Here is a 25,890-nt window from a genome sequence, read left to right as displayed (position 1 = left end):
TCATTGTGGGGCTAGTAACTGCTGGAGAAGGCACTGCTGGGAAGTCTGGGAGACCAGTCCCCAGAGGAGTGTAAGCTCTCAGTTAAAGGCAGAAATAGTGACAGCAGCCAGCCCCTACCTATCCCAGGGGACTCTGCTCTGCTCTCCTCCATGGGCTCTCATTTCTGCCTCTGCATTCCCACGAAGGGACTGTTCTTCTCACTCACCTGCTAGGTCTTGTCTTTTCCGCCAGGTCTACACTAGGAAATTAGGTGGGTATAACTACATCGCTCAGGAGGGTGAAAAATCCATACCCCTGAGCAACTCATTAAACCGACCTAACCCCCGGTGTAGACAGCACTGAACTGAAGTGTTAAGAGCTCACAATAAACATCCCCAGGGGTCTTCTTAAAAACAGTCCTGAGATTTCTAAGGGATTGTCTACACTTAAAACGCTGCACTGGTGTAGGTGCACTGCTGTAGCACTTAGTGAAGATGCTACTCACTCCCACAGGAGAGTTTCTCCTGTAGGTGTAGGTACTCCACCTTCCCAAGAGGCGGTAGCTATGTCGAAGGGAGAAGCCCTCTGGTTGGCATAGCGCCGTCTACACTGGGGGTTAGGTTGGTATAAGTGTGTCACTCAGGGAGGAGGGATAGCTCAGTGGTTTGCGCATTGGCCTGCTAAACCCAGGGTTGTGAGCTCAATCCTTGAGGGGGCCACTTGGGGATCTGGGGCAAAATCAGTACTTGGTCCTGCTAGTGAAGGCAGGGGGCTGGACTCAATGACCTTTCAAGGTCCCTTCCAGTTCTAGGAGATGGGATATCTCTATTAATCATTAATATAACTGACAGGAGAATTCTCCCATTAAAATAGCTACCGCCTTGTGGGAAAGTGGATTAACTATGTCAATGGAAGAAGCTCTCCCATCAGTGTAGCTAGTGTCTTCACTGAAGCGCTACAGCGACCCCACTGCAGCATTTTAAGCGTAGACCTGCCCATGAGTTTAAGCTCTTCTAGGAAGGGATTATTGTTTGCTATAGGTTTATACAGTGTGTAGCACAATGGGTCCTAAACTGGCTAGCCTCTAGGTGCGACCACTATATAACTATTACATAAACAGGATCCTAATCCCATTTCTCTGCACTTGGTTGAACAGAAAAGAAGTTTGTAATTAAAAACAAAATGCAAAGCTCTTTCCCCAGGTATTAGAGTCAAAGGAGACATTCACAGACACTGCCCCTGGCTAGGGTCCCTGACACTTCCTCTGAGGGCTGCATGTCCCCAAAGTGATTTCCCTCCCCAGATAGGGTGACCAGACAGCAAGTGTGAAAAATTGGGACGGGAGTTGGGGGGTAATAGGAGCCTATATAAGAAAAAGCCCCAAAAACCGGGACTGTCCCTATAAAATCGGGACATCTGGTCACCCTAACCCCAGACAATGCACAAACAAACTATGGCCTTCCTAGCGTGACAGAGAACTGACACACTCACTCAGTAGACTCTACGCCCAGCTGCCACTGGACCTCCTACTATTGGCGGCAGATTCATCCAGCACTTTTTCATTTCTGCTGCTGATTTTCCACCCCATTCCAACAGCATTCAAGTCATAGGATATCTCTGCCCCCACAGCTAATGTCACGGCAGCTCAAGGACAGCACCAGGGTGGAACCACCACTTTTACCTTGTGTCCTGTAGTTTTAGAGGCCTTTGGCTGCCAACTGGATATGGCACATCCAACAGCTTAGCTCTTTATTGTTTTGGATGGGACTATAAGTGAGACGGGCACTGAGGCGCCCCGTGCTCCTTCCATACAGGAGGCCAGTCAAACCCATTGTGAGGAAAGCTGAAAATGCAGAACTGGATGTAACATGGTGGCTTTGGACCCCTTTGATTCTTCAATCAAAGGCAGCCGCACATTCTGAGGCAGGGCCACCCAGCTGTGATGAGGCTTTTCAGATTCAGCCAGGCCATGAAATTCTCGCTCAGCTTTTGCTCACTTTCCCATGGTAACGGGTTGCATGAGAAACACAGCAAAGATGGGGTTAATATGCACACAACAAACAAGGTCTGTGACAGGAAAAGAGGCATCTTGGCTCAGGACTTCAGGGAGTAGAGCAAGATAATGAAACGCAGACACTGGGAAGTGCTCTGAACACAACTGCTCACAGGAGTGACTCACCTACCCATTCTGCACTGGCTGGCTCCCCTTCTTATCCCCTGCGGCTGGAGCTGGACTGAACACTACACAGTGATGGGGTGGCAGAGCTCAGAACAGAGACCAGCCACATGGCCAAAGGCAGAGAAGCCCTGTCCAGGCTGGGAAAAGAAATGGGTAACAAATCAGATCAGAAAAACAAGTCTTGGGACAAGTGGAGTGGACGATTCCAGGCCCTGCATGCTGAGAGTCAGGGAGGTAGGGGAGCACAGAAAGGGATCGCAGGAGCTAGAAATGAGACAAGAGTCTTAAGTGGCCAAGACTGACCCCACTGCAAGGGTAGGCTCTTGCTCCCCGAGAGGGGATAGCATCAGCACAGCATCTCACATCAGAGTTTGGGCAAAAATCTAGCTCTCACCAAGCTGAACATCTCACTTCATGGCCCAATCTGCACCGGATCAGAAGGGAGACGCATTCCCTGCCCTCTACACAGAGCAGAACAAGGGGACACAAATGGTAGTGTGTTACGAGACAGAGTGAGTGAAAGCTGGTGGAATGTACATTCCACAGTCAGGGCCGGCTTTATGCCGATTCGCCCGATTCCCCGGAATTGGGCCCCGCGCTTAAGAGGGCCCCGCGCCTTAGGCGCCTTTTTAATTTTCTTACTAACCCAAGGTCTGCTCCGGGGTCTTCGGTGGCCCCGCTCTCCTGTCTGGAGCTCTGGCCGGAGCGCGGCTAGCCCGCGGCCCCGCTCTCCTGGCTGGAGCTCCGGCCGGAGCGCGGCGGGCCCGCTCTCCTGGCTGGAGCTCTGGCCGGAGCGCAACTAGCCCGTGTCCCTGCTCTCCTGGCTGGAGCTCCGGATGGAGCATGGCGGCTCCGTGACCCCAGCCGGAGCGCTGCAAGCCCCACGGGCCTACTCTCCTGGCTGGAGCTCCGGCCGGAGCGTGGCGGCCCCGCGACCCCGCTCCCCTGGCCGGCAATCTGAAGTGCCGACGAAGACTGGGAGCGCCGCCTGGTGAGTACAAGCCCCGGGAATCGGGCCCCACACTTGCTAAAGCCGGCCCTGTCCACAGTGGCGGGAGGCGGAGGGTGTAGCAGGGAAGGCAACCAACAGGAGGTAACCAGACTGACAAGATGCATGGAGCTGCTTTTTCTTGCACTCTGCAATGCTGCCAACTCATGATTTTATTCATAAGAGTCATGGGTTATGGAGTTCCTCCTAAAGCCCTATGCTGGATTCATGGGGTTACATGGGAATCTCAACTTTCATTTAAAAAAAAAGAAAGTGTTTCTAGCCCTCCTGGCTACAGGAAAAAGCTTGAGAGCATGCACTCCAAAGGTTCCAGTATTTTAAAAACATCTCATGATTTTTGGAGCCTGACTAATGATGTGTGAATTCTTGGGGATGGTGATCACATCCTCCTGTGAGACCCTCTTTGTGCTCCACCCCCAAGGGTGTAAATTATCCCAGCTTTCACTCATGCCAACTAACCAGTAACGATTAGCAGTGCCATTCACATCCCCACAGACATTACCACAAGCACCGGACTTGAGTCATCCAGCACCAAATGGCTTTGACTAGAACAACTTCAGCTCCTTGATGGAGACAAGACCAAGCTCCCCATATCAGACACGAATCTAGGGTTTTATTTTAAGCCACAGACTTTCTGAAATGTAAATATATCCTTGAGAGCCAAAAATCCACGCACGGAGGCCTGTGCTCTAGCAACAAATCTGATCTGAATTCCCAGTCGCCACAAAAAGCAAAATGCAAATCCAGACCCACAAGCTTGTGAGCAGAGAAGACTCATTACTAAGAGCTTATCTACACTTACAGCACTGCAGCTGCTTAGTGAAGATGCTACGTACGCAGCATACCAAGCGTAGGTACTCTACCTCCCCAAAGGGCATCAGCTATGTCATTGACATAAAACACTGTCTACACTTGGGGTTAGGTCGGTATAACTGTGTCGCTCAGGGGTGTTGAGTTCCAGACTCCTGAGTGCCACTTATACTGACATAATTTGCTAGTGCAGACCAAGTCTAGATCTTGACACTAGTTTGGATATTATTATGTAGTATCTGTATTCCAGAACCACTGAAAGGCTCCAGAACAGATCAGGACTCCACTCTGCTGGGCACTGTGCAAGCACACAGTAAGAGACAGTCCCTGCCCTGGAGAGCTTCCAGTCTAAATTCAGGCAAGATGCAACAAGCTGGTGTAAGAAACAAGCGGAAAGAGTGTGCACACGCATGCACATGCATGGCCCCCAACCCCACCCCACGATAAGAGAGCCAGGAACATGTGGCTGCATGGAATGGCTTTGTGCCGTTTACACAGCTGAAGCTTGCAAGATATTAACCAACAGGAGATATTAACAAGGTCAGAAATCCCTGCTGATAAGATCTAAACTGCCCTGACCCGTTTCCCCAGATTCAAACCGAAGCCCCAAACCTTTTCTGACATGCAAACTATCTGACTGTTGTTTTGTTTTCACTCTCTCTTACTTCCTACTCACATCAGGCAGCTGAATAGGAAATGCTGAAATCCCAGGAGTGGCTCAGCCCAAATCAGGAAGTACTGGAGATCTTCCAAGAAAGCCTGTGGTTTCCAGGCCGAAGAGCTCTGTACACATCTGGTCATAAGCATCACATTTTTATCTCCACAGAACTTGAGCCCCACCCTTCCCTGCCCAGGCCCAGAAATAAAGTACACAGCTGGGACGAGAGGGAAAGCACACCTGAAGGGCAGTCACTGCACGCTTTATACAGTGGGACAGTCAGGAAGAAATCTACCTACAGTATGTTGAGTTGCCCAGTGCTGCCACATCCCCCAGACGCTTGGGACAGCAGTGTCTCTGGTTCTCCCAAACTCAGAGAGGGGCACACATGCAGTGATGTTAATTTCAGATATTTCTAAATCCCCAGATTGGTGACTGGGTGAGAGGTCCGAAGAAGCACTGCTCCCTCGTGGGATGATGCCCTTTCCGTCCCATGCAGCCAGTGCCTCTGACTTCAGCACATGGCATTGGGGTTTCAGCTCTCAGAGAAGATACTGCACATGCGAAGGAGAGAACTCTTAACAGTAACACATTACACTGATGCCCAGGGGGTGCCTAGTGCTAGCTCTAGTCCCTTCCTTCCTCTGCTCCACGGACACTGGGCAGATTTAGATCTCTAAATAAAGTGGCCCCTATTTTTGCCCAGCACACACACACCTGAGCCAAACCTCGCCCAGATGGCACAGCATCATCACTTCTGCAGAAGTCCCTGAATATAGCCTAGTTACAAGGCTGGGCAGAGTATCTATCCAAATCCCCCGTTCTGTACACTAAAGCCATGCTAACATGGGAAGTGCTGAAAGCTCTGTTTTTCTGGAGCATTAGCGGTGTCAAGCAGAGCAAGATCTGGATGTCCAGGGCACTACAGTGACATTTCTGTTCCCAAGACAGAGCCAAACACACCTCCTATGGGAAGGGTACCACCAATACTGCCCACTAATCAGCTCCAAACACCCACATGGACCCAGCCTGGTACCTCAACAAGATTCAAACATGGCTTGAAATGGCCATTTATGAAGGCTCTGAGGTACCGTATTCTGCTTATGTCCCTTTTTATACAAAATATCACAGTGGCATCTCAGCCAAAGCGTCCAAGGAAGGTAACATACAACTTTGCAGCGTTGCCCACTCTTGAATTTTATCGTGAGTCACATGATAGCTCATGTTTTTCCTGAAAGCTCCGGAAGTCAAACAGTTACGTGAGAATCTCAGCTTTTATTAAAAAAAAAAAAAAAACAAGCGTAAGTTTCTAGCCCTCATGGTTGTTGTAGAAACACTTGAAAATATGATTCCTGCAGGCTAAAAAAAAAAAAAAACAGACGGCAAATAAAGAGACCCAAGTTTTTTTGTTTTTTTTTAACTAATGATTTTTAAGGTACACTTGATTTGGGTGGGCCCTTAGTCATGGTTTTTGAATATTTGGGTTGGCAATATTTGTGCAGTTAGTGAACTGCCTTAAGGCCTGGCTACCTGGGGACACTCAGGAAAGTAAAATGAATTAACGAAAGCTGTGAAGTTAAAGCACCTTAACTCCTGTGTGGATGTTCTCATTCAGAAGTGGCGTTAGTTCACTGCAGCATTAGCCAGAGGTTTAATTCACTTTAAAAATCACAGCTTATAGGTTCATAGATTCTAAGGCCAGCAGGGCCCATTGTGATCTCTCGTCTCACCTCCTTGATAACACAGGCCATAGAACTTCCCCAGAATAATTCCTAGAGCAGATCTTTAACGTCTACTCTTGATTCCAAGATTAATCGGTCTTAACTTTCCCGAGTGTCCTGCATAGACAAGCCTTGGTGTTATCCACTCTCTAGAGCCAAGATATCCAGCAGGGTGATAGAGATGCACTGGGCTCACGTCGATACTCCTTAACCTGGACATCCCCTTAGATCTATGTCTAATGCAGCTTCCTGCCAGGACTACAAACACCACCCTCCTGTTAATGGCATAAGAGTCTTGTTTGAACCCCATGAGATGCAATCACACACACAATCCCCAGCACATATCTGACACCAAGATAGCAGTGCAACCGTCTACCACAGAACCAGAGAGTGGACAGGACACTCACCGCATACTGTGTCTCTCAGAACAACAAGACCCCCAGACTTAAACTCACACTAGCACCATGCAGGGTGGGACTGGATGATTCGGCAGTATCCTACATCAGATACTGACCAACTTCACCTGAGGAAGACACGGGCTATGCATGGTGTTAGGGCTCTGGAGGACATAAGCAGAGCTAACTAATCTCCACAAGGCCTGCGCCTTCATTTCCAGATGGGTTAAACATCCTGCTTGCCTTGGACTGGATTCCTCAAATTACACCCCAATGTTTTGCAGAAACGTGATGCCTGTGCCTCCCTCCACAGCCACCTGCAAAGGGACCCCCTGATGCCATGGCTTGGAGAACTCCTGCTCTGTGCAGGCAAAGCAGAAGACTCATCCTCCCTAGGGGAACCATCACTTGCTTACTGTCCATCTGGGCTCTCGATGACACCAGCAGAACGGAGAGTCATGGCAGGGGACACACCCCACCCGGACAGACTGCTCTTGGGCAGCGAAACCTTGCCCCATGTCCACGCGCACCCAGCTGCTCCGTCTTTGAAGAGGGGACCCAGGGAATCCCACCTCTCAGCTGCTTAAGACCTCCCTCTCAAGCGAGGCGGGGGGGAAGAGGAGGAAATCCCTGCGGCTGGTTCATTAAGCCCATTGCATGTCGCAGGGCCTAGTCATGTGGGGAGAGGCAAAAATAGCTCCGTCTCCTTTCTCATTTCCCTTTTCTCTGCATCCCAAGCCAGGGCGCAGCCCGCCCCGCTCGGCGGGCGCAGCGAGCCCTGACCCGGGCGAGGTGCCCCCCGGGCTCTCTGCACCCCGGGCTCTCTGCACCCCGGCCCCAGGGACAGCCGGGGGGGGGGATCACTTACTCTGGCTGGCGGCGCCGCTCCCCGGGGCCAAGCTCACACTCGCGTCTCCGCCTTTAATTCCATCTGGGGAGAAAACAGAATCCGACTCGTAAATGGTGTGGAGCCGCTGATGGAGCCCGGGCATGGAGCCTGCTGCCGGGGGTCAGCGGGGCAACGCGGCCATCGCCCCCGCCCAGGCAGCGGGCGTCGGAGCCGGGCTCGCCTGCAGGCAGCGGCTTCCTGCCGGCGGCTCCTTCAGCTGGAGGAGGGGCAGGGCGCGGGGGCTTCCCTCGGGGCCATGATCTCAGGAGCCCGCGAGCCGCCGAGCGCCGCCCATCCCCGTGCGCTCCGGCTGCAGCCCCGTGCGCTGCGCTCCGGGCTTTCCGCGGCCGGTGCACCTGCGGCGGCCTCCCCAGCCCGGGCCCGGCGCACGAACAGCTCGGGGAGGGGCTCGCCCCGAAACAGCCCGAGCGGGGCACGGGGAAAAAAAAAAGTTGCATTGTTTGCGAAGGGCGCTCGCGATTGGCCGGGCCGCGGCCAATGGCAATCGAGCCAGGAAAGTTTGCCATTGCAGGCGAGCGAGCGAGCTCCAGCCGCAGAGCGAGCCCGGGCCGGGCCGCCGAGCTCGCGGCCGGGGCTCGGGAGGGCTCGCTCCGCAGCAGCCCCCTTTGGAGGGGGCCGAACCGAGACAGCCCCCGCCCGCCTGGGAGGGCTGGGACACTCCGCATCCACGTTGCGCAAGGCAGGCGCGGCTCTGATGCAACATCCCCCCCAGGAGCTGCGGGGATAGGGTGACCAGATGTCCCGATTTTATAGGAACAGTCCCGATTTTGGGGCCTTTTTCTTATATAGGCTCCTATTACCCCCCCACTCCCTGACCTGATTATTCACATTTGCTGTCTGGTCACCCTACGCGGCTGCGAAGGGCGCTCATCCAGCGGGGCCGCGGCACCTCCGGAATAATTCTCGTGCCCCGGCGAAAGGCACCAGAGACGAGCTCCGCCTCTGGCCCTCGTCCCGTGGCGGCCACCCTTCAGTGTCATGCAGGGGGTGCCAGTTTGATCCCTCCCAACAGGAGGATGGAGGTAGTGCTCTGCTCCTGGGTGCACCGCCTGTCCCACGGGACCAGTGGGACACTCAGAGGGGAACAGCAACCGCAGGTCAGGACCTAGCTCTGAGCAGACAGCTGTGCTTCCCAGGCCTGGCAAGTCTCAGGATAGCTGGTGTTTACTGAAAGCCTCAGCTCTTGGAGTTAGGTGATTTCCTGGCCTGTCCACCCTGCTGCTTGGTGTGTGTGTGTAAAGTAACTTTCTGTTGGTCCTGATTGCACAGCGAAGCTTAAAAACACGAGCCCCTAAAGGTTCAGCCTCTAGAAGGCAAATAAAATAACCCAACATGGGTTTTTTTTTTGGAGGCCCAACTCACAACTTTTGAGCTCTGGAGACTTGCAGGACTGAGCAACAGAGGGTCCTGTGGCACCTTTAAAACTAACAGAAGTATTGCAGCATAAGCTTGCGTGGGGGAATGCCCACTTGGTCAGACGCAAGCTTATGCTCCCAATACTTCTGTTAGTCTTAAAGGTGCCACAGGACCCTCTGTTGCTTTTTACAGATTCAGACTAACGCGGCTACCGCTCTGATACTTGCAGTACTGAATTACTACAGCCAAAGAGCAAACTGGCAGATGAGTAACCTGTCTCCCAGACACTGCAGAAAATGAGCCACTCAGGCACTAGTTGCAGGAACTGGGGAAATCTGGGCAGAATTATTAGAAGGCACTTCTATGTGTTCCCAAAGTCACTCCTTCCCCATCAGTGAGAGGGTCCCCTGCGGTGTCTTCACTCAACTATTATTACTTACTGAGCACCAACTGATGGTCTAGAGCAACAGAAACCTAATGAGACAGGCTTTGTGCTGTAAAGAATATCTCAGACACAGCCATTACAACACATACACACACATACACACCATGCTCACGGAGGTGCATGAATTTTGCAGTGATCATGCTTAAAAGGCTTTGCAGGAGGGATCTGAAGGAGAGGGAGAAGCATGGACAAAGTGAGGGAGTATAAGAGCCAGCATGGAGATGAAAGAGGAGGAGGGAGACAAAGGGGCCACTCAAGGGGAAGTTTTGGAGAGCAGGTGTTTCAGTGCAGGCAAGCAGAGATGGAGGTTTGGCCGAGGTAGGGTTGGCAGACTGAATCAAGGGATGGGCCAACCGCGCTGGAAAAAATAAGAAAAAATCCCAAGCATCACATCAAATGAACTGAAATGAACTCAAAATAATTTCTGGTGACAAATATTTCTGATATATTCCACAATCTTGCTACCTCTATGCACATCCTGGTTTCTTCCAGAAGTAACAGCTGAAATAAACAATTTTAGGGTTTTTTCTAACACCTCTCACCATAATGTTGAACCAGCAGAAGGCCAAACATATTCTGAGGAGTCTGCCATGGTCTCTGTCACTTCAAACAACCATGGCTGTTTCCTGTGCACTCTGCAACTTTACACTTAGGAACTCTGCTTGTCAGTAGCCTTAGGCTACATCTACACTACAGGGGGGAGTCGATTTAAGATACGCAAATTCAGCTACGTGAATAGCGTAGCTGAATTCGACGTATCGCAGCCAACTTACCCCGCTGTGAGGACGGCGGCAAAATCTACCTCAGCAGCTTCCCGTCAACGGCGCTTACTCCCACCTCCCCTGGTGGAATAAGAGCGTCGATTCGGGGATCGATTGTCGCGTCCCAACGGGACGCGATAAATCGATCCCCGGGAGGTCGATTTCTATCCGCCGATTCAGGCGGGTAGTGTAGACCCAGCCACAGTTTGTTCACAATCTGTAGCAAATGCACATACTGTTCTTTCCTGATGTTGTTTTCCTTAATCTAAAATAAGTCACGTGACTGAAAGGACATTCGGCTCATTGTATGTGAAGAATCAGACACGTATTGAACTAAATCGCCACATGTTTGGAGGTTCCCCCATTGTCAGTTGTAATAATATATTTTAAACTCATTGAATTAATAAACATATGTGACCACTAAAGAGCTCTGACTGGTCATCGGAAATATGACTCCCCCCAATCAGGAATGTGACCTATGTCTTCATCATCTCAGGCTTCTTTCTTACACTTACCCAGAGGGGAGTTAAGAAAATCACCCACATGACACTTTTTGCACATAGCAATTCTTTCTTAGTGGAAATAATGAAACGGACGAGGTCTGGTGTTCTGTGCCATGTGTGACACTAGGTTCCTGGGACTCAGTCCACGTCTCAATGGAGCAGAGTTCACAGCACAAAAAACACCATTATGGTTGGCACTAATTGGCTCATATGTTGGTAGCCTGAATAGAGGGACCAAGCTCTGAAGGGAGCATGAAGATAGGACCCCTCTCTCACCCACAGAGATGTCTCTCATAGTCAGGGCTGAGCCAAATTGGCTGGGGGTATTGCGTAGGGAAAGTTTCTGCTGCCATCGCCCATACTATACTTGCTGCATGAATATATAGGACAGAAATGCCATGGGAGGGACGGGGCAGCAAACAACTTTAGAATCTATGAATGAGGCCCATGGTGAACAAAGTTAGAAGGAACCATTGTGATTATCTAATCTGATCGTGTGTATAGTATCGGCCATAGAACTTCCCCAAAATAATTCCTAGAGCAGATCTTTTTAAAAAATCCAATCTTGATTCTGTTCCTGCTCCCAGAGAAGTCAGTGGAGAATTTGCTATTGGTCTTCATGGGAGAAGGGCTGAGTCCTAAAACATTCACTAGCACAAGCAGCTGTCCATCCTGTTGATGTCTGACAAACTTCCAGCATGTGCATGGCTGCAGCATTCTTTTTGACCGGTAATGTGAACTTTTTAACCAGAGTGCACTTGTCCTTGCATATATGAGGTTATTACAGCTTGTCATAGATCCCAGAGCCAAGGGGGTGAAGCAAATTTCAGGGTAAGGTTGGTTAGATGAAGGAACTTAAGAAAACGGCCGGTTGCAGCAACGCTTTGCAGCTTTTTACCTTCTTTCCCAACACTGCCTCCCTGCGCTGCCCTGCTCACAATAAAACAGCGCAATGATATGCTTTCTAGAGAGAGTTCAGCATGGGGACCTGAGTCACGGGCTGAGTTTAAAGACAAGAACTGTGAATTGCAGTTTTGCTGCTGGTGGCGTTTCAGAGATGCTCATCGATTGCCCATTCCTCTATTCACCACAGTCCACCTGACAGCTCAAATGTCAGGAGCGATATGATACATAGAAAAAAGTCTGTCTGTTGAGACCTCATCCAAAGCCCTATGAAGTTGACGCGAGGACCAGTGGTTCATTTCCAGGAGTCTTTGTGCTCAGGGCCCTCAGTCAGCAGAGACACCTAGTCGTCAAGGCTCCATCTTCTCTGTTAAGGCCATTCACTCCAATTCTGCACCCCTGAACTCCCACTGACTTCAGTGGTGCAGGATGAGGCCCTTTGATGGGGTGAGAGACATACACACTGAAAGGATGATGTTGCCATTGGCAGATTGCTGCCATTTCCTGCATACAGCCCTGGGGACTCAGTTACCAGTGACACTTCCTTTCAAATGGTCACATCATTGGTATTTGATACACCCTGCTTGGAAACCGAGGGACGCTACTGACTGAGACACAAAGCAGGATGGAGCCATACAATTAGCACAGCCAGCCTCCTCCATTACTATGTATATTAAGCTCCCAAGTGTATTACGTTTATAAATATAATAATGTTAATAAAGGATATTCACGGGATCACAGGCTGCTGTGAACATCTGTCTTTAAGGGTTCTGGGCAGGGTTACCACACCAGCTCTCTCAGAAAGGGGAAGGGAAGGAGGAGAGTCAGTATGAAAGGTAGCAGCTACATAAAATACTGACCTGGACCAGAGGAGGCCATTTGAATGCTGTTCTTTACCATATCTAATGATACCAGAGTAAAAGAAACACAATGGAATTAAAATCCAACAAAATTGGAGCAAACGGTTTTTATACAAAATATAATTAACAAGTGGAACTCACACATGATATTATTGACTCAAAATATCTTAGCATAAATGCATAAAAGGTTTAATATCAGAGGGGTAGCCGTGGTAGTCTGGATCTGTAAAAAGCGACAAAGAGTCCTGTGGCACCTTATAGACTAACAGACGTATTGGAGCATAAGCTTTCGTGGGTGAATATCCACTTCGTCAGATGTCTGTTAGCCTATAAGGTGCCACAGGAATCTGTCACTTTATAAAAGGTTTAGACACTTATAATACAAGAGTGTTAGTGTCTTCAAAGTTAAGGTTTGACCCAAGCTCTCATTTTAAGAGCCAGTATTTCAAAGTGCTCTAAAATCCACATGTATATTCCATTTGTCTTGAAAACTCGCATGCCTTATTGGGGCTCGGTTTTGAGTTATTGGTGCCAAATTTGAGGTCATTTGGGTAAGGGGTTCCAGAGATACCCTGGAAAAAAGGACCTGTCACTCTATGCTCACAGTCTTTTAATGTATCAGAGGGGTAGCCGTGTTAGTCTGAATCTGTAAAAAGCAACAGAGGGTCCTGTGGCACCTTTGAGACTAACAGAAGTATTGGGAGCATAAGCTTTCGTGGGTAAGATCCTCACTTCTTCAGATGCAAGAGAAGAAGTGAGGTTCTTACCCACGAAAGCTTATGCTCCCAATACTTCTGTTAGTCTCAAAGGTGCCACAGGACCCTCTGTTGCTTTTTACAGTCTTTTAATGCTTTATTGCACACATCTTTAGCTGAAACCATGGCACTGACCTGCCCCACATTGTCCTTACCCGTCAGATTTGACCTCAGTGACCATCAGGCACCCAGTTCCAGGTATGGGAAGCAATACTTAAAAAATGATTAGCGGGTCTGTCTCACTTCTCAGGGATGTGCACCAATAAAAGTTATTTGCACATGTGCCACTGGATTGGTGTGCCTGGGAGCAGTGCTGCGTGGTGACTACCTGAGGAGGAATTCAATGCATGTTGCAGCTGGGGACCAGGCAGTAATCTTTGAATCCAAGCAGGACCCGAAGACTGTGATTTCCACTGCTGCACAACGTGGATTTTCTGAGAATGTGTGGCATGCACATTATTGCTTCTGCCTGGCATCAGGGAAAGTTTGCCCAAAGTGCAGCCAAAGTGAAGACACACCAGAGCCAATGTTTGAAAGTGCTTTAAAAATCCACCTGCATAGGGAAATTGTCTTGAACAGTGATGTGTACCACCACAGGAGCTGGGGTATACTGTGGTGCAAACTTAGGGTCATTTAGTCAAGAGATTCATGAAATACAGCTCCCCCTCAAAAATTTGCTGCTTTTAAAATGGTCATAGATACATAGATTTATGGATTTCAAGGCCAGAAGGGACCACTGTGATTATCTATTATCCTACACTTCCAGCATAGCACAGGCCAGAGGACTTCCCTGAATTAAGTCCTGTTTGAACTAGAGCAGATCTTTTAGAAAAACATCCAAGCCTGATTTCAAATTTGCCAATGAAGGACAATGTACCATAACACCTTGGTAAATTGTTCCAATGGCTAATTACCCTCACCGTTAAAAACTTCTACCGTACCTTATTTCCCGTCTGAATTTGTTTAGCGTCAACTTCCAGCCTTTGGATTGTGCTATATCCTACTCTACTAGATTGAAGAGGGCATCATCAAATATTTGTTCCCCATGCAGAATCATAGAACCATAGGGTTAGACGGGACCACAAGAGACATCTAGTCTAACCCTTTGCCAAGATGCAGGATGTGTTGTGTCTAAACCAGGGGTGGCAAACTATGGCCCATGGGATGGATCCGGCCCGCCAACCGTTTTAAGCCAGCCCCCAAGCTCCTGCTGGGGGGCGGGGTCTGGGGCTTGCCCCCCTCCAGCCAGGGCACATTGTCGGAGGCCACTCCATGCGGCTTCCAGAAACCACGGCATGGTCCCCCTCCGGCTCCTAATGCGCTCCAATGGCCCTGCTCTAATGGCCTCCTCTGGCGCTCCAATGGGAGCTGCAGGGGCGGTGCCTGTGGACGCAGCAGCAGGCAGAGCTGCCTGTCCGCGCCCCCGCATAGGAGCCAGAGGAGGGACGTGCCGCTGCTTCTGGGAGCTGCTTGAGGTAAGCGCTGCCTGGAGCCTGCACCCCTGAGCCTCTCCCCATGCCCCAACCCCCTACCCCAGCCCTGATCCCTCTTCTGCCCTCCGAACCCCTTGATCCCAGCCCACAGCACCCTCCTGCACCCCAAACCCCTCATCCCCAGCCCCACCCCAGAGCCCGCACCCCCACCCGGAGCCCTCACCTCCCACCCCTGCACTCCAACCCTGATGTGGTGAGCATTCATGGCCTACCATACAATTTCTATTCCCAGATGTGGCCCTCGGGCCAAAAAGTTTGCCCACCCCTGGTCTAAACCATCCAAAAGCAATGGCTATCCAGCCTCTATTGGAAAACCTACAGTGAAGGAACTTCCATGACCTCCTGAGGTGGTCTGTTCCATTGTCCTATGGTTCTTACAGTTAGGAAGTTTTTCCTGAGATTTAATTTAAATCTGCTGTGCTGTAGTTTGAGGCCACTGCCTCCTGTCCTGCCCTTTGTGGCCAGAGAGCACAACTTTTCTCCATCTTTTTTACATCAGCCTTTCAAGTCTTTGAAGACCACTATCATGTCGCCCCTTATCTCCTCTTTTCCAAACTAAACATACCCAGTTCCTTCAGCCTTTGCTCATATGACTTGTGTTCCGTCCCTTTCATCATCTTTGTCGCTCTCCTCTGGAGCTGTTCCAGTTTCTCTCCATCCTTTCAATATATTGGTGACTAAAACTGGACACAGTACTCCAGCGGAGTCAAGAATCAAGTCCAGAGCCAAGTAGAGCAGTGCTATGACCTCCCGTGACTTCATGCTGTGCCTCTGTTAATGCAACCCAAAATTGCAGATGTTTTTTTTGCAACAGCATCTCATTGTTGACTCACGTTGAGGCTGTGATCCACCACAACTCCCAGATCCTTCTGAGCAGTTGGCTGCCAAACCAGTTATCCCCCATTCTGTATTTGTGCATTTGGTTTTTCGTCCCTAAGTGTAGCACCTTATATTTGTCTCTGTTGAATTTCATTTTGTTGTTGATAGCCCAATTCTCCAATTTATCAAGAACCCTCTGAATTTTAGATTATCCACCAAAGTGTTAGTAATCCCCCCACCCCCCAGCTTTGTGTCATCTGCATATTTGATTAGTATGCTCTCTATTCCTACAGCCAGGCCATTAATAAAGATGTTAAACAACACCAGACACAGAACAGGTAACTGTGGAACCCCACTTGAGACCTTCCTCCCATCTGACATCATGTAGATCCTAACAGATTATGATCAAGTCACCTCTTAACCTTCTCTTTGTAAAGCTAAATAGATTGAGCTCCTTGAAGCCCGGTCTGCACTAAAAGTTAGGTTGACCCAGCTACGTTGCTCAGAGGCGTGAAAAATCCACACCCCTCACCAGCGTCATTAAGCCGACCTAACCCCCAGTGTAGACAGCACTAGGTCGATGGAAGAATTCTTCTGTCAACCTCGCTGCCACCTTTCAAGGAGATGGATTGCTTACAGGAGGACCCCTCTCGTTGGTCTAGGTAGTGTCTACACTGAAGTGCTAGAGTGGCACAGCTACAGCGTTGCAGCTGAGGAGCATTTCAAGTGTAGACAAGCCCTGAGTCTATCACTATAAGGCATATTTTCTAATCCTTTCATCATTGTTGTCGTTCTTCTCTGACCTCTTGCCAATTTATCAATATCCGTCTTGAACTGTGGACACCAGAACTCTACACAGGATTCCAGCGGCGAGAACCTACCTAATCCTACTCCAGAGTCCCCTGCTTATGCATCCAAAGACCGCGTTAGTCCTTTTTGGCACAGTGTCGCTCTGGGAGCCATGTTCAGCTCACTACACAGCATGACTCCCAAGTCTTTTTCAGAGTCATTGCTTCCTAAGATAAGAATCCCTCATCTTGTAAGTACGGCCTACAGTCTTTGCTGCTAAATGTTTGCAGAGAGCATCACCCACCGACATAGCGCAGTGCACCCAAGTGGGTATACCGGTGAAACTTATGTCACTCAGGGGGTTGTTTTTTTCACATCCCTGAGTGGCATAAGTGAAGTGAGGTTCTTACCCACGAAAGCTTATGCTCCCAATTCTTCTGTTAGTCTTAAAGGTGCCACAGGACCCTCTGTTGCTTTTTACAGATTCAGACTAACATGGCTACCCCTCTGATACATAAGTGGTAGTGTAGACCTGGCCTAAAGTACTACAGCAACGCAGCTGCGTATGTCCTCAGTGCTCAGATCAGGGCTGAGGGGTGGGGGAGAACGGCCACGCTCAGTGCATGCCAAATATCCACAGTGCTGAAACTGGGAGAGAGGGGAAGAGAAGAACCAGAGATGAATGGGGCAGTACACGCCTCAGAACTATTGTTTCAGACTGCATTCTCCATGGGGTTCTCATTTAACTGAGAACATTCCACTGAGGTGAACAGACCTTTTCACACCCCTACGAACCTACATGCTGCAGACAGGTGTGCAGAGCCCTTCTCCCTGTGCTAACCCCTGATGTGGAATAGGCACTCTGGGGTCAAGTCTACACTACAGACTTCTGCCAGCACAGCACTGTCAGCCAGGGGTGCGATGAAATGTGATCCCTGCCCAACAGAGCTGTGCTAGCAAAAGCCCCTGTGTAGATGCAGTTATACTGCTAGGAGGAGGTGAGACAGGCATAGAATAAGCTAGACCGGTGAAAGCTCAGTTTTGCCAGTATAAGCTACATCCACTCTAGGAGTGCTTTGCCAGCATACCATAAAGGTGTAGATACTGGCAAAGGGCTCCTAGTGTAGACCCGGCTTGGGTCTCCCTGCCCTTCCCCTTTCCTGCATCCAGCTGGTAGATGCACTCCCCAGAGCCCATCGCCTACACATTTTCTCCCCATGGCCCCTCTAGCCCTACTGGGGGCATGGAGGAGCCAGGAAGAGGACAGTAGCTGTGGGGCAGTGAGATGTATCCAGGAGCCCCATCATGTCTCCCCATAGGGATCCCTTAATCTTGTACCTCTCACTATCACTGCTTCCTCAAAAAAACAAGGCAAATTCATTGCCCAAAACCTTCAGGCTGGGGTAGCACTCAAAGGGGGGAGAATGAAGGTTGTGGGGAGCCTTTTGTGGGACACATTACCTGAACTCTTTATTTCCTGGTTTTCAGAGGTTTGAATTTAGCCACCCTCCATGTTCTGGAAGGACACATGCCAGTGCTGGGCAACCTTAACTCTACATTACAAAGTTCTGCTGGGCACTGAGAATGTGTTGCCAATCCCAACCATTCACAAATCAGGTGTCTGGCCCCCAAAATCATGAGCTTAAAACCTCATAAATGTTGGTTGGTTTTATTTGCCTCCTGGTTTCTGAGCATTTACGGTTCATTCGGGCTACAGTTCAAGTGTTCCTCTGCAACTACAAGGGCTAGAAATTACACTGTTTTCAACTTTCCTTTTTAATTTTCATGTGCCTTCAAGTAGCTGTAAGAAAAAAAACAAATATTGCAAGACCCACCATAAAATCTGAGCTCTTTCCACACTATTCAAGAGAGGGTTAGAACTGGGTGAAGCAGACATCTGTTCCCCTAGTGGAATGGCAGCATCTGGAGGGACAGTTGCAGCCATTCAAATATTTTACAACACGTTTATACACTCTTAGATTTCAGAGCAAAGAGGGCCCAGTGGGATCCTCTACAATATGAACTTCTTGCCTAACACAGCACAGAAAGCAGGTACCCTGTAGCTACAGCTGAACCTCTTCTCAGATGGCAGCTCACTGGAATGAATCCCTGGTTCCATACAGCTACACCTAACACAGTGAGAATCAGAGAATCAGAGAATATGAGGGTTGGAAGAGACCTCAGGAGGTATTTAGTCCAATCCCCTGCTCAAAGCAGGACCAACCGCAACTAAATCATCCCAGCCCGGGCTTTGTCAAGCCAGGCCTTAAAAACCTCTAAGGAAGGAGATTCCACCACCTCCCTAGGTAACCCATTCCAGTGCTTCCCCACCCTCCTAGTGAAATAGTTTTTCCTAATACAGTAACTCCTCACTTAACATTGTAGTTATGTTCCTGAAAAATGCGACTTTATGTGAAACAATGTTAAGTGAATCCAATTTACCCATAAGAATTAATGTAAATGGGCAGGTTAGATTCCAAGGAAATTTTTTTCGCCAGACAAAAGACGTATACATATACAGTATAAGTTTTAAACAATTTTAAACAAACACAGCAACGAATATCAGGAATGGCAATATACAAAAACCTGTAGGAGAACACTTCAACCTCCCTGGCCACACAATAGCAGATGTAAAGGTAGCCATCTTACAGCAAAAAAACTTCAGGACCAGACTCCAAAGAGAAACTGCTGAGCTCCAGTTCATTTGCAAATTTGACACCATCAGATCAGGATTAAACAAAGACTGTGAATGGCTAGCCAACTAGAGAAGCAGTTTCTCCTCCCTTGGTGTTCACACCTCAACTGCTAGCAGAGCACCTCACCCTCCCTGATTGAACTAACCTCGTTATCTCCATACTGATTTATACCTGCCTCTGGAGATTTCCATTACTTGTGTCTGAAGAAGTGAGGTTCTTACCCACGAAAGCTTATGCTCCCAATACTTCTGTTAGTCTTAAAGGTGCCACAGGACCCTCTGTTGCTTTTTACAGATTCAGACTAACACGGCTACCCCTCTGATACTTGACAGCAACGAATGATTGTGAAGCTTGGTTGAGGTGGTGGGATAAGAGGGTGGGATATTTCCCAGGGAATGCCTTGCTGCTAAATGATGATCTAGCACTCGGCTGAGCCCTCAAGGGTTAATATGCTGTTAATGTAGCCTCACACTCTACAAGGCAGCATGGACTGAGGCAGGAGGGAGGAAACACAATAGATGCAGGGCAGTAGCTGCAAACACTTCCCTGCAAAAACTGAACAGGATGATGAGCCCACGCTCTCCCGCTGGAGCGCACCACTCGCTCCTCCTGACAGCACATGCACGGCTGCATAGGTGCTGACTTTCCAAAGTGCTGGGGGGTGCGTGCATGAGAGAGAGAAAGAGACGTGCATTGCCCCTTTAAGTACACTGACGCCACTTTCAGTACGTTGCCCTTTTAAGCAGATCAGCCGGTTCAGACAGGAAGTAACAGCTTCCAGCAAGCTCCCTCCTTTCTGTCCTTGAGCCCTGTCCCCCTCCTCCACTTTGTGGAGACGAGGTACGGAGCAGGGGGACATCCTGATATCAGCACCCCTCTCCCCCAGCAAGCAGGATGCTCCCGGGAGCAGCTCCAAGGCAGAGGGCAGGGCAGTGAGGGGAGGGACAGCTGAACTGCTGCTGGGCAGCTGCGGAGCCACATACCTTACAGGGAATTTAGGGGAGCTGATGTGGGGGTTGCAGGCCCCCCTGGTTCTAATCCCCACAAGGAGGGGCTACTGTTCCAGAGAATCCTGCAAGCAGTGGACAAAGCAGGCAGCTGCCAAACGACATTACAAGGGAGCATGGCGCCACTTTAAACGAGCTTGTTCCCTAATAGATCAGCAACGTAACAATGAAACGACGTTAACCGGGACGACGTTAAGTGAGGAGTTACTGTATCCAACCTAGACCTCCCCCACTGCAACTCGAGACCATTGCTCCTTGTTCTGTCATCTGCCACCACTGAGAACAGCCGAGCTCCATCCTCTTTGGAACCCCCCTTCAGGTAGTTGAAGGCTGCTATCAAATCCCCCCTCACATTTCTCTTCTGCAGACTAAATAAGCCCAGTTCCCTCAGCCTCTCCTCATAAGTCAGGTGCCCCAGCCCCCTAATCATTTTCATTGCCCTCCTCTGGACTCTCTCCAATTTGTCCACATCCCTTCTCTAGTGGGGGAGCCCAAAACTGAACGCAATACTCCAGATGTTGCCTCACCAGTGCCGAATAGAGGGGAATAATCACTTCCCTCGATCTGCTGGCAATGCTCCTACTAACGCAGCTCAATATGCCATTAGCCTTCTTGGCAACAAGGGCACACTGCTGACTCGTATCCAGCTTCTCGTCCACTGGAATCCCCAGGTCCTTTTCTGTAGAGCTGCCGCTTAGCCAGTCGGTCCCCAGGCTATAGCAGTGGACAAAGCAGGAACTTCGAAATGGGATTCTTCCGTCCTAAGTGCAGGACTCTGCACTTGTCCTTGTTGAACCTCATCAGATTTCTTTTGGCCCAATCCTCCAATTTGTCTAGGTCACTCTGGACCCTATCCCTACCCGCCAGCATACCTACCTCTCCCCCCAGCTTAGTGTCATCCGCGAACTTGCTGATGTTGAACAAAACCGGCTCCAGGATCAACCCCTGGGGCACTCCGCTTGATACCGTCTGTTAACTAGACATGGAGCCATTCATCACTACCCCTTGAGCCCGACGATCTAGCCAGCTTTCTGGCCACCTTATAGTACATTCATCCAATCCATACTTTTAACTTGCTAGCAAGAATACTGTGGGACACCATATCAAAACCTTTGCTAAAGTCAAGGTATATCACGTCCACCGCTTTCCCCATATCCACAGAGCCAGTTATCTCATCATAGAAGGCAGTCAGGTTGGTCAGGCATGACTTGCCCTTGGTGAAGCCATGTTGACTGTTCCTGATCACCTTCCTCTCCTCCAAGTGCTCCAAAATGGATTCCTTGAGGAGATTTTTCTGGGGACTATATTTGCCTTTTTCCAATCATCCAGGACCTGCCCTGATTGCCACGAGTTTTCAAAGATAATGGCCAATGGCTCTGCAATCACATCAGTCAACCCCCTCAGCACCTTGTGCATGTCCAGTTTTTTTAAATAGCCCTTATCCTGTTCTTTCACCACTGAGGGCTGCTCACCTCCTCCCCATACTGTGCTGCCCAGTGCAGCAGTCTGGGAGCTGACCTTGTCTGTGAAGACAGAGGCAAAAAAATCATTGAGTACTTCAGCTTATCCCACATCATCTGTCACTAGGTTGCCTCCCCCATTCAGTAAGGGTCTCCCACTTTTCCTGACCTCCTTCTTGTTGCTAACATACCTGTAGAAACCCTTCTTGTTACCCTTCACATCCCTTGCTAGCTGCAACTCCAGTTGTGCTTTGGCCTTCCTGATTACACCCCGGCATGCTTGAGCAATATTTTTATGCTCCTCCCTAGTCATCTGTCCAAGTTTCCACTTCTTGTAAGCTTCCTTTTTGTGTTTAAGCTCATCGAAGATTTCTCTGTTAAGCCAAGCTGGTCGCCTGGCATATTTGCTATTCTTTCTGCACATCAGGATGTATAGCATTGTGGTGGCCACACAACACAGCACCGAAAATGGCAAATGTCATTAGGGATAGGTTAGGTTTTGTTTGGCTCCGGGACCTATTGCCAGCTCTGGGGGGCAGAGTTAATGTTATATGGGAGCTATATTAACTCTTTATTTGCTGATTTGCAGAGGTTTAAGTTTAGCCTCCTGATTCCAGAAGAGCACAAGGCTGCACAGGACAACCTTAGCTCTGTGTTAATGAAGATTTTGGCTGTGAATATGAATACAAATAGCACTGGCAGGATGGATTTCAAGGACTCTCATGTAGCATTGCCAACGGTTCCTTATTACAAGGGACATCCCCTTATTATTTCATCTCTGTACAAAAAGATAAGGAGTTGCTGAGGGTTGCAAAAAGCAGCAAGAAACACCCCTGGTGAATGTAGGTGAATCCTACTGTGACGGGGCAGAGCGGCCCCACACTGGTACCGCAGGGGTTAACCCTTCCTTCCTAGCAGAGGAAGCCACGCCCCGGAAGCTCTGCTGGGCATGCTCCAACTGGAGAACAGGTATAAAAGCTTGCAGAGCTGCTCAGTCTGGGCTAACCTCTGGAGGGGAAGGAGGCACGCTGCCAGTTCCCAAGGAGGGACAGCCTTCCACTCCAAGATCCGGAGGCCAGCCAAGCCAGGACACACCCTGATGCCCAGACTGAGTACGTCACAATAGGGGAACAGACTGTAGGACTCCCCCTGAAGTGGAGAACCTGGCATTTATGGTAGGAAGTGACCCAGGGGAACTTTAGAGGCAAATGGTGTTAGAGCCACACAGACACTTGGTGTGTTGCAGGTGGATCCCCGCTGAGCGGGTGGCAAGGGGAACTTGCCACTACCAGGGCCCTGGGGTGGCCCAGACATTTGGGCTGAGTTACCCGGACTCTAGCCGCTAGGTCCACTACCCTGACCAAGGGGTGATTGTGTGGAAGGAGGCCATTAGGCTGCAACCAGCCGCCCACAGAGAGATGGGCGCGTGAACTTGAGAGTGGCAAGGTTCTGACACCCCATCCCACCCCTGCCACAAAGGGGTGGGCGGTGCCAGGCCTGCCACACGTACCTACATTATTAATAATGATAATATTGGAAGGAGTGGTGGAGTGGGGTTCTAAGAAAACAGTCCCTTATTTCTGAAATATAATGTTGGCAACCCTATGCTCATGCTTCAAGGAATAATCTGATCGCCAACTAGAATAAGGACATGGGATGATATTACTTAGGGTTTGGCTACCCTTGAAACACTACAGTGGCACAACTGCAGTGTAGACTCTACCTATGCCAACAAGAGGGGTTCTCCTGTTGACACAGGTAATCCACCTCCCTAAGGGTATGTCTATACTTACTTCCTGGTCCGGATGTAAGCGATCGATCTTCTGGGATCGATTTATCGTGTCATGTCTAGACGCGATAAATCGATCCCGGAAGTGCTTGCCGTCGATGCCAATACTCCAGCTCGGCGAGAGGAGTACGTGGCATCGATGGGGGAGCCTGCCTGCCGCGTCTGGACCCACGGTAAGTTTGGACTAAGGTACTTCGAATTCAGCTACGTTAATAACGTAGCTGAATTTGCGTACCTTAGTCCGAAGTGGGGGGTTAGTGTGGACCAGGCCTAAGAAGCAGTAGCTAGGTCAACAGAAGAATTCTTGGGTTGACCTAGCACTGTCTACACTGGGGCTTAGGTTGGTAGAGCTAGATCTCTCAGGGACCAAGAAGAACAAGGGGAAGCGAAGAAATGACAAAAACAAAAAGGCCTAAAATGCCTCTTGGGAGCTGAGTTGGCTGAAGGTTCATGATTCAAGATGCCACAGACAGAAGGTCTTATACCAGCATTATGGCCTTGCGTCAGCGCTGACAACCTGGAGAGTTCAAGCATCATGAATCAGCCCGACAAAGATCATGAGATTGTCTGAAAAATCAGGAGATTTCCACAAGCACTAATAAATCTAGCTGGTTTTTGGTGCCTCCTGTTTGTTATTAACGCTTGGGGGAAGCTGCCACCGGGGGGCTGGAACAATTTTTATAGTGGGGGTGCTGAACCAAACTGTAAATCCTGTATATAATGGAAACCACTTCAAGCCAGGGGGTGCAACAGCACCCCCACAGACCCTAGTTCCAGCACCTATGGCCGCCACTCCCAATTTATGTGTGATCACATCCGGTTTCTTCAGAACCCACACAGAAATACAGGTCTCCCCATGGGTCGTCTCCTAATCCCTGATAGAGGAATTGCCATTTTATCCCTCCCCATCCTCATTTCAAACACTCTTCTGTCTCCCTGAAGCCACTCCCCTCAGCCTCCTGCCCTTGTTCCAGCCTATCTTGTCTATCTCATAGACTCATAGACTTCAAGGTCAGAAGGGACCATTATGATCATCTAGTCTGACCCCCCGCATGATGCAGGCCACAAAAGCTGACCCAACCCCTTTCCCTTGACTCTGCTGTTGAAGTCCCCAAATTCTGTGATTTAAAGACTTCAAGTTGCAGAGAATCCTCCAGCTAGCGACCCCTGCCCCATGCTGCGGAGGAAGGCGAAAAACCTCCAGGGCCTCTGCCAATCTACCCTGGAGGAAAATTCCTTCCCAACCCCAAATATGGCGATCAGTAGAACCCCGAGCATGTAGGCAAGACTCTCCAGCCAGACCCTCATTGGCCATTGATACTATTTACCAGCGATGGCACGCTGTTGATTTGACTAAAATCACGTTATCCCATTAAACCATTCCCTCCATAAACTTATCTAGCTTAATCTTAAAGCCCGACAGGTCCTTCACCCCCACTGTTTCCCTCGGAAGGCTGTTCCAATATTTCACCCCTCTGATGGTTAGAAACCTTCGTCTAATTTCAAGCCTAAACTTCCCCATGGCCAGTTTATATCCATTCGTTCTCGTGTCCACATTAGTACTGAGCTGGAATAATTCCTCTCCCTCCCTGGTATTTATCCCTCTGATATATTTAAAGAGAGCAATCATATCCCCCCTCAGCCTTCTTTTGGTTAGGCTAAACAAACCGAGCTCCTCGAGTCTCCTTTCATACGACAGGTTTTCTATTCCTCTGATCATCCTAGTGGCCCTTCTCTGTACCCATTCCAGTTTGAGTTCATCCTTTTTAAACATGGGAGACCAGAACTGCACACAGTACTCCAAATGTGGTCTCACCAGTGCCTTGTATAACGGAAGCAGCACCTCCTTATCCCTACTAGATATACCTCGCCTAATGCATCCCAAGACCGCATTGGCTTTTTTCACTGCTACGTCACATTGCCGACTCATAGTCATCCTGCGGTCTACCAGGACTTCGAGGTCTTTCTCCTCCTCTGTTACTTCCAACCGATGTGTCCCCAGCTTGTAACTAAAGTTGTTGTTAGTCATCCCTAAATGCATCACCTTACACTTTTCACTATTAAATTTCATCCTATTTCTGTTACTCCAATTTACAAGGTCATTCAAGTCTCCCTGCAGAATATCCCGATCTTCCTCCGAATTGGCAATTCCTCCCAACTTTGTCATCCGCAAACTTTATCAGCCCACTTCTACATTTGGTTCCAAGGTCAGTAATAAATAGATTAAATAAAATGGGACCCAAAACTGAACCTTGAGGAACTCCACTGGTGACCTCCCTCCAACCTGACAGTTCACCTTTCAGTACGACCCGCTGCAGTCTTCCCATTAACCAGTTCCTTATCCACCTCTGGATTTTCATATCGATCCCCATCTTTTCCAATTTAACCAATAATTCCTCGTGCGGTACCGTATCAAACGCTTTACTGAAATCGAGGTATATTAGGTCCACCGCATTTCCCTTATCTAATAAGTCCGTTACTTTCTCAAAGAAGGAGATCAGATTGGTTTGGCACAATCTGCCTTTGGTAAAACCATGTTGTAATTTGTCGCAATTGCCATTGACCTCAAGGTCCTTAACTACTTTCTCCTTC

At 49.4% G+C, this 25,890-nt stretch overlaps 1 protein-coding gene across 3 annotated transcripts in view; it reads right to left on the bottom strand.

Annotated features, from left to right (window-relative positions):
• Positions 1-25,890, bottom strand: part of HDAC7 (histone deacetylase 7) — a 249,718-nt gene that overhangs the window by 127,008 nt on the left and 96,820 nt on the right. Inside the window, exon 2 of one of the 3 annotated variants that reach the window (XM_054012591.1) lies at positions 7,621-7,683. In XM_054012591.1, coding sequence (XP_053868566.1) covers positions 7,621-7,683 — 63 coding nt within the window. Of the gene's footprint in view, positions 1-7,620; positions 8,106-25,890 lie in introns of those variants that run through there. The other 2 variants (XM_054012590.1, XM_054012592.1) reach the window with 2 other exon arrangements.

This window comes from Malaclemys terrapin, chromosome 23, assembly GCF_027887155.1.
Source record: "Malaclemys terrapin pileata isolate rMalTer1 chromosome 23, rMalTer1.hap1, whole genome shotgun sequence".
Classification (NCBI taxonomy): domain Eukaryota; kingdom Metazoa; phylum Chordata; order Testudines; family Emydidae; genus Malaclemys; species Malaclemys terrapin.
This window is presented reverse-complemented; position numbering and strand designations above follow the sequence as displayed.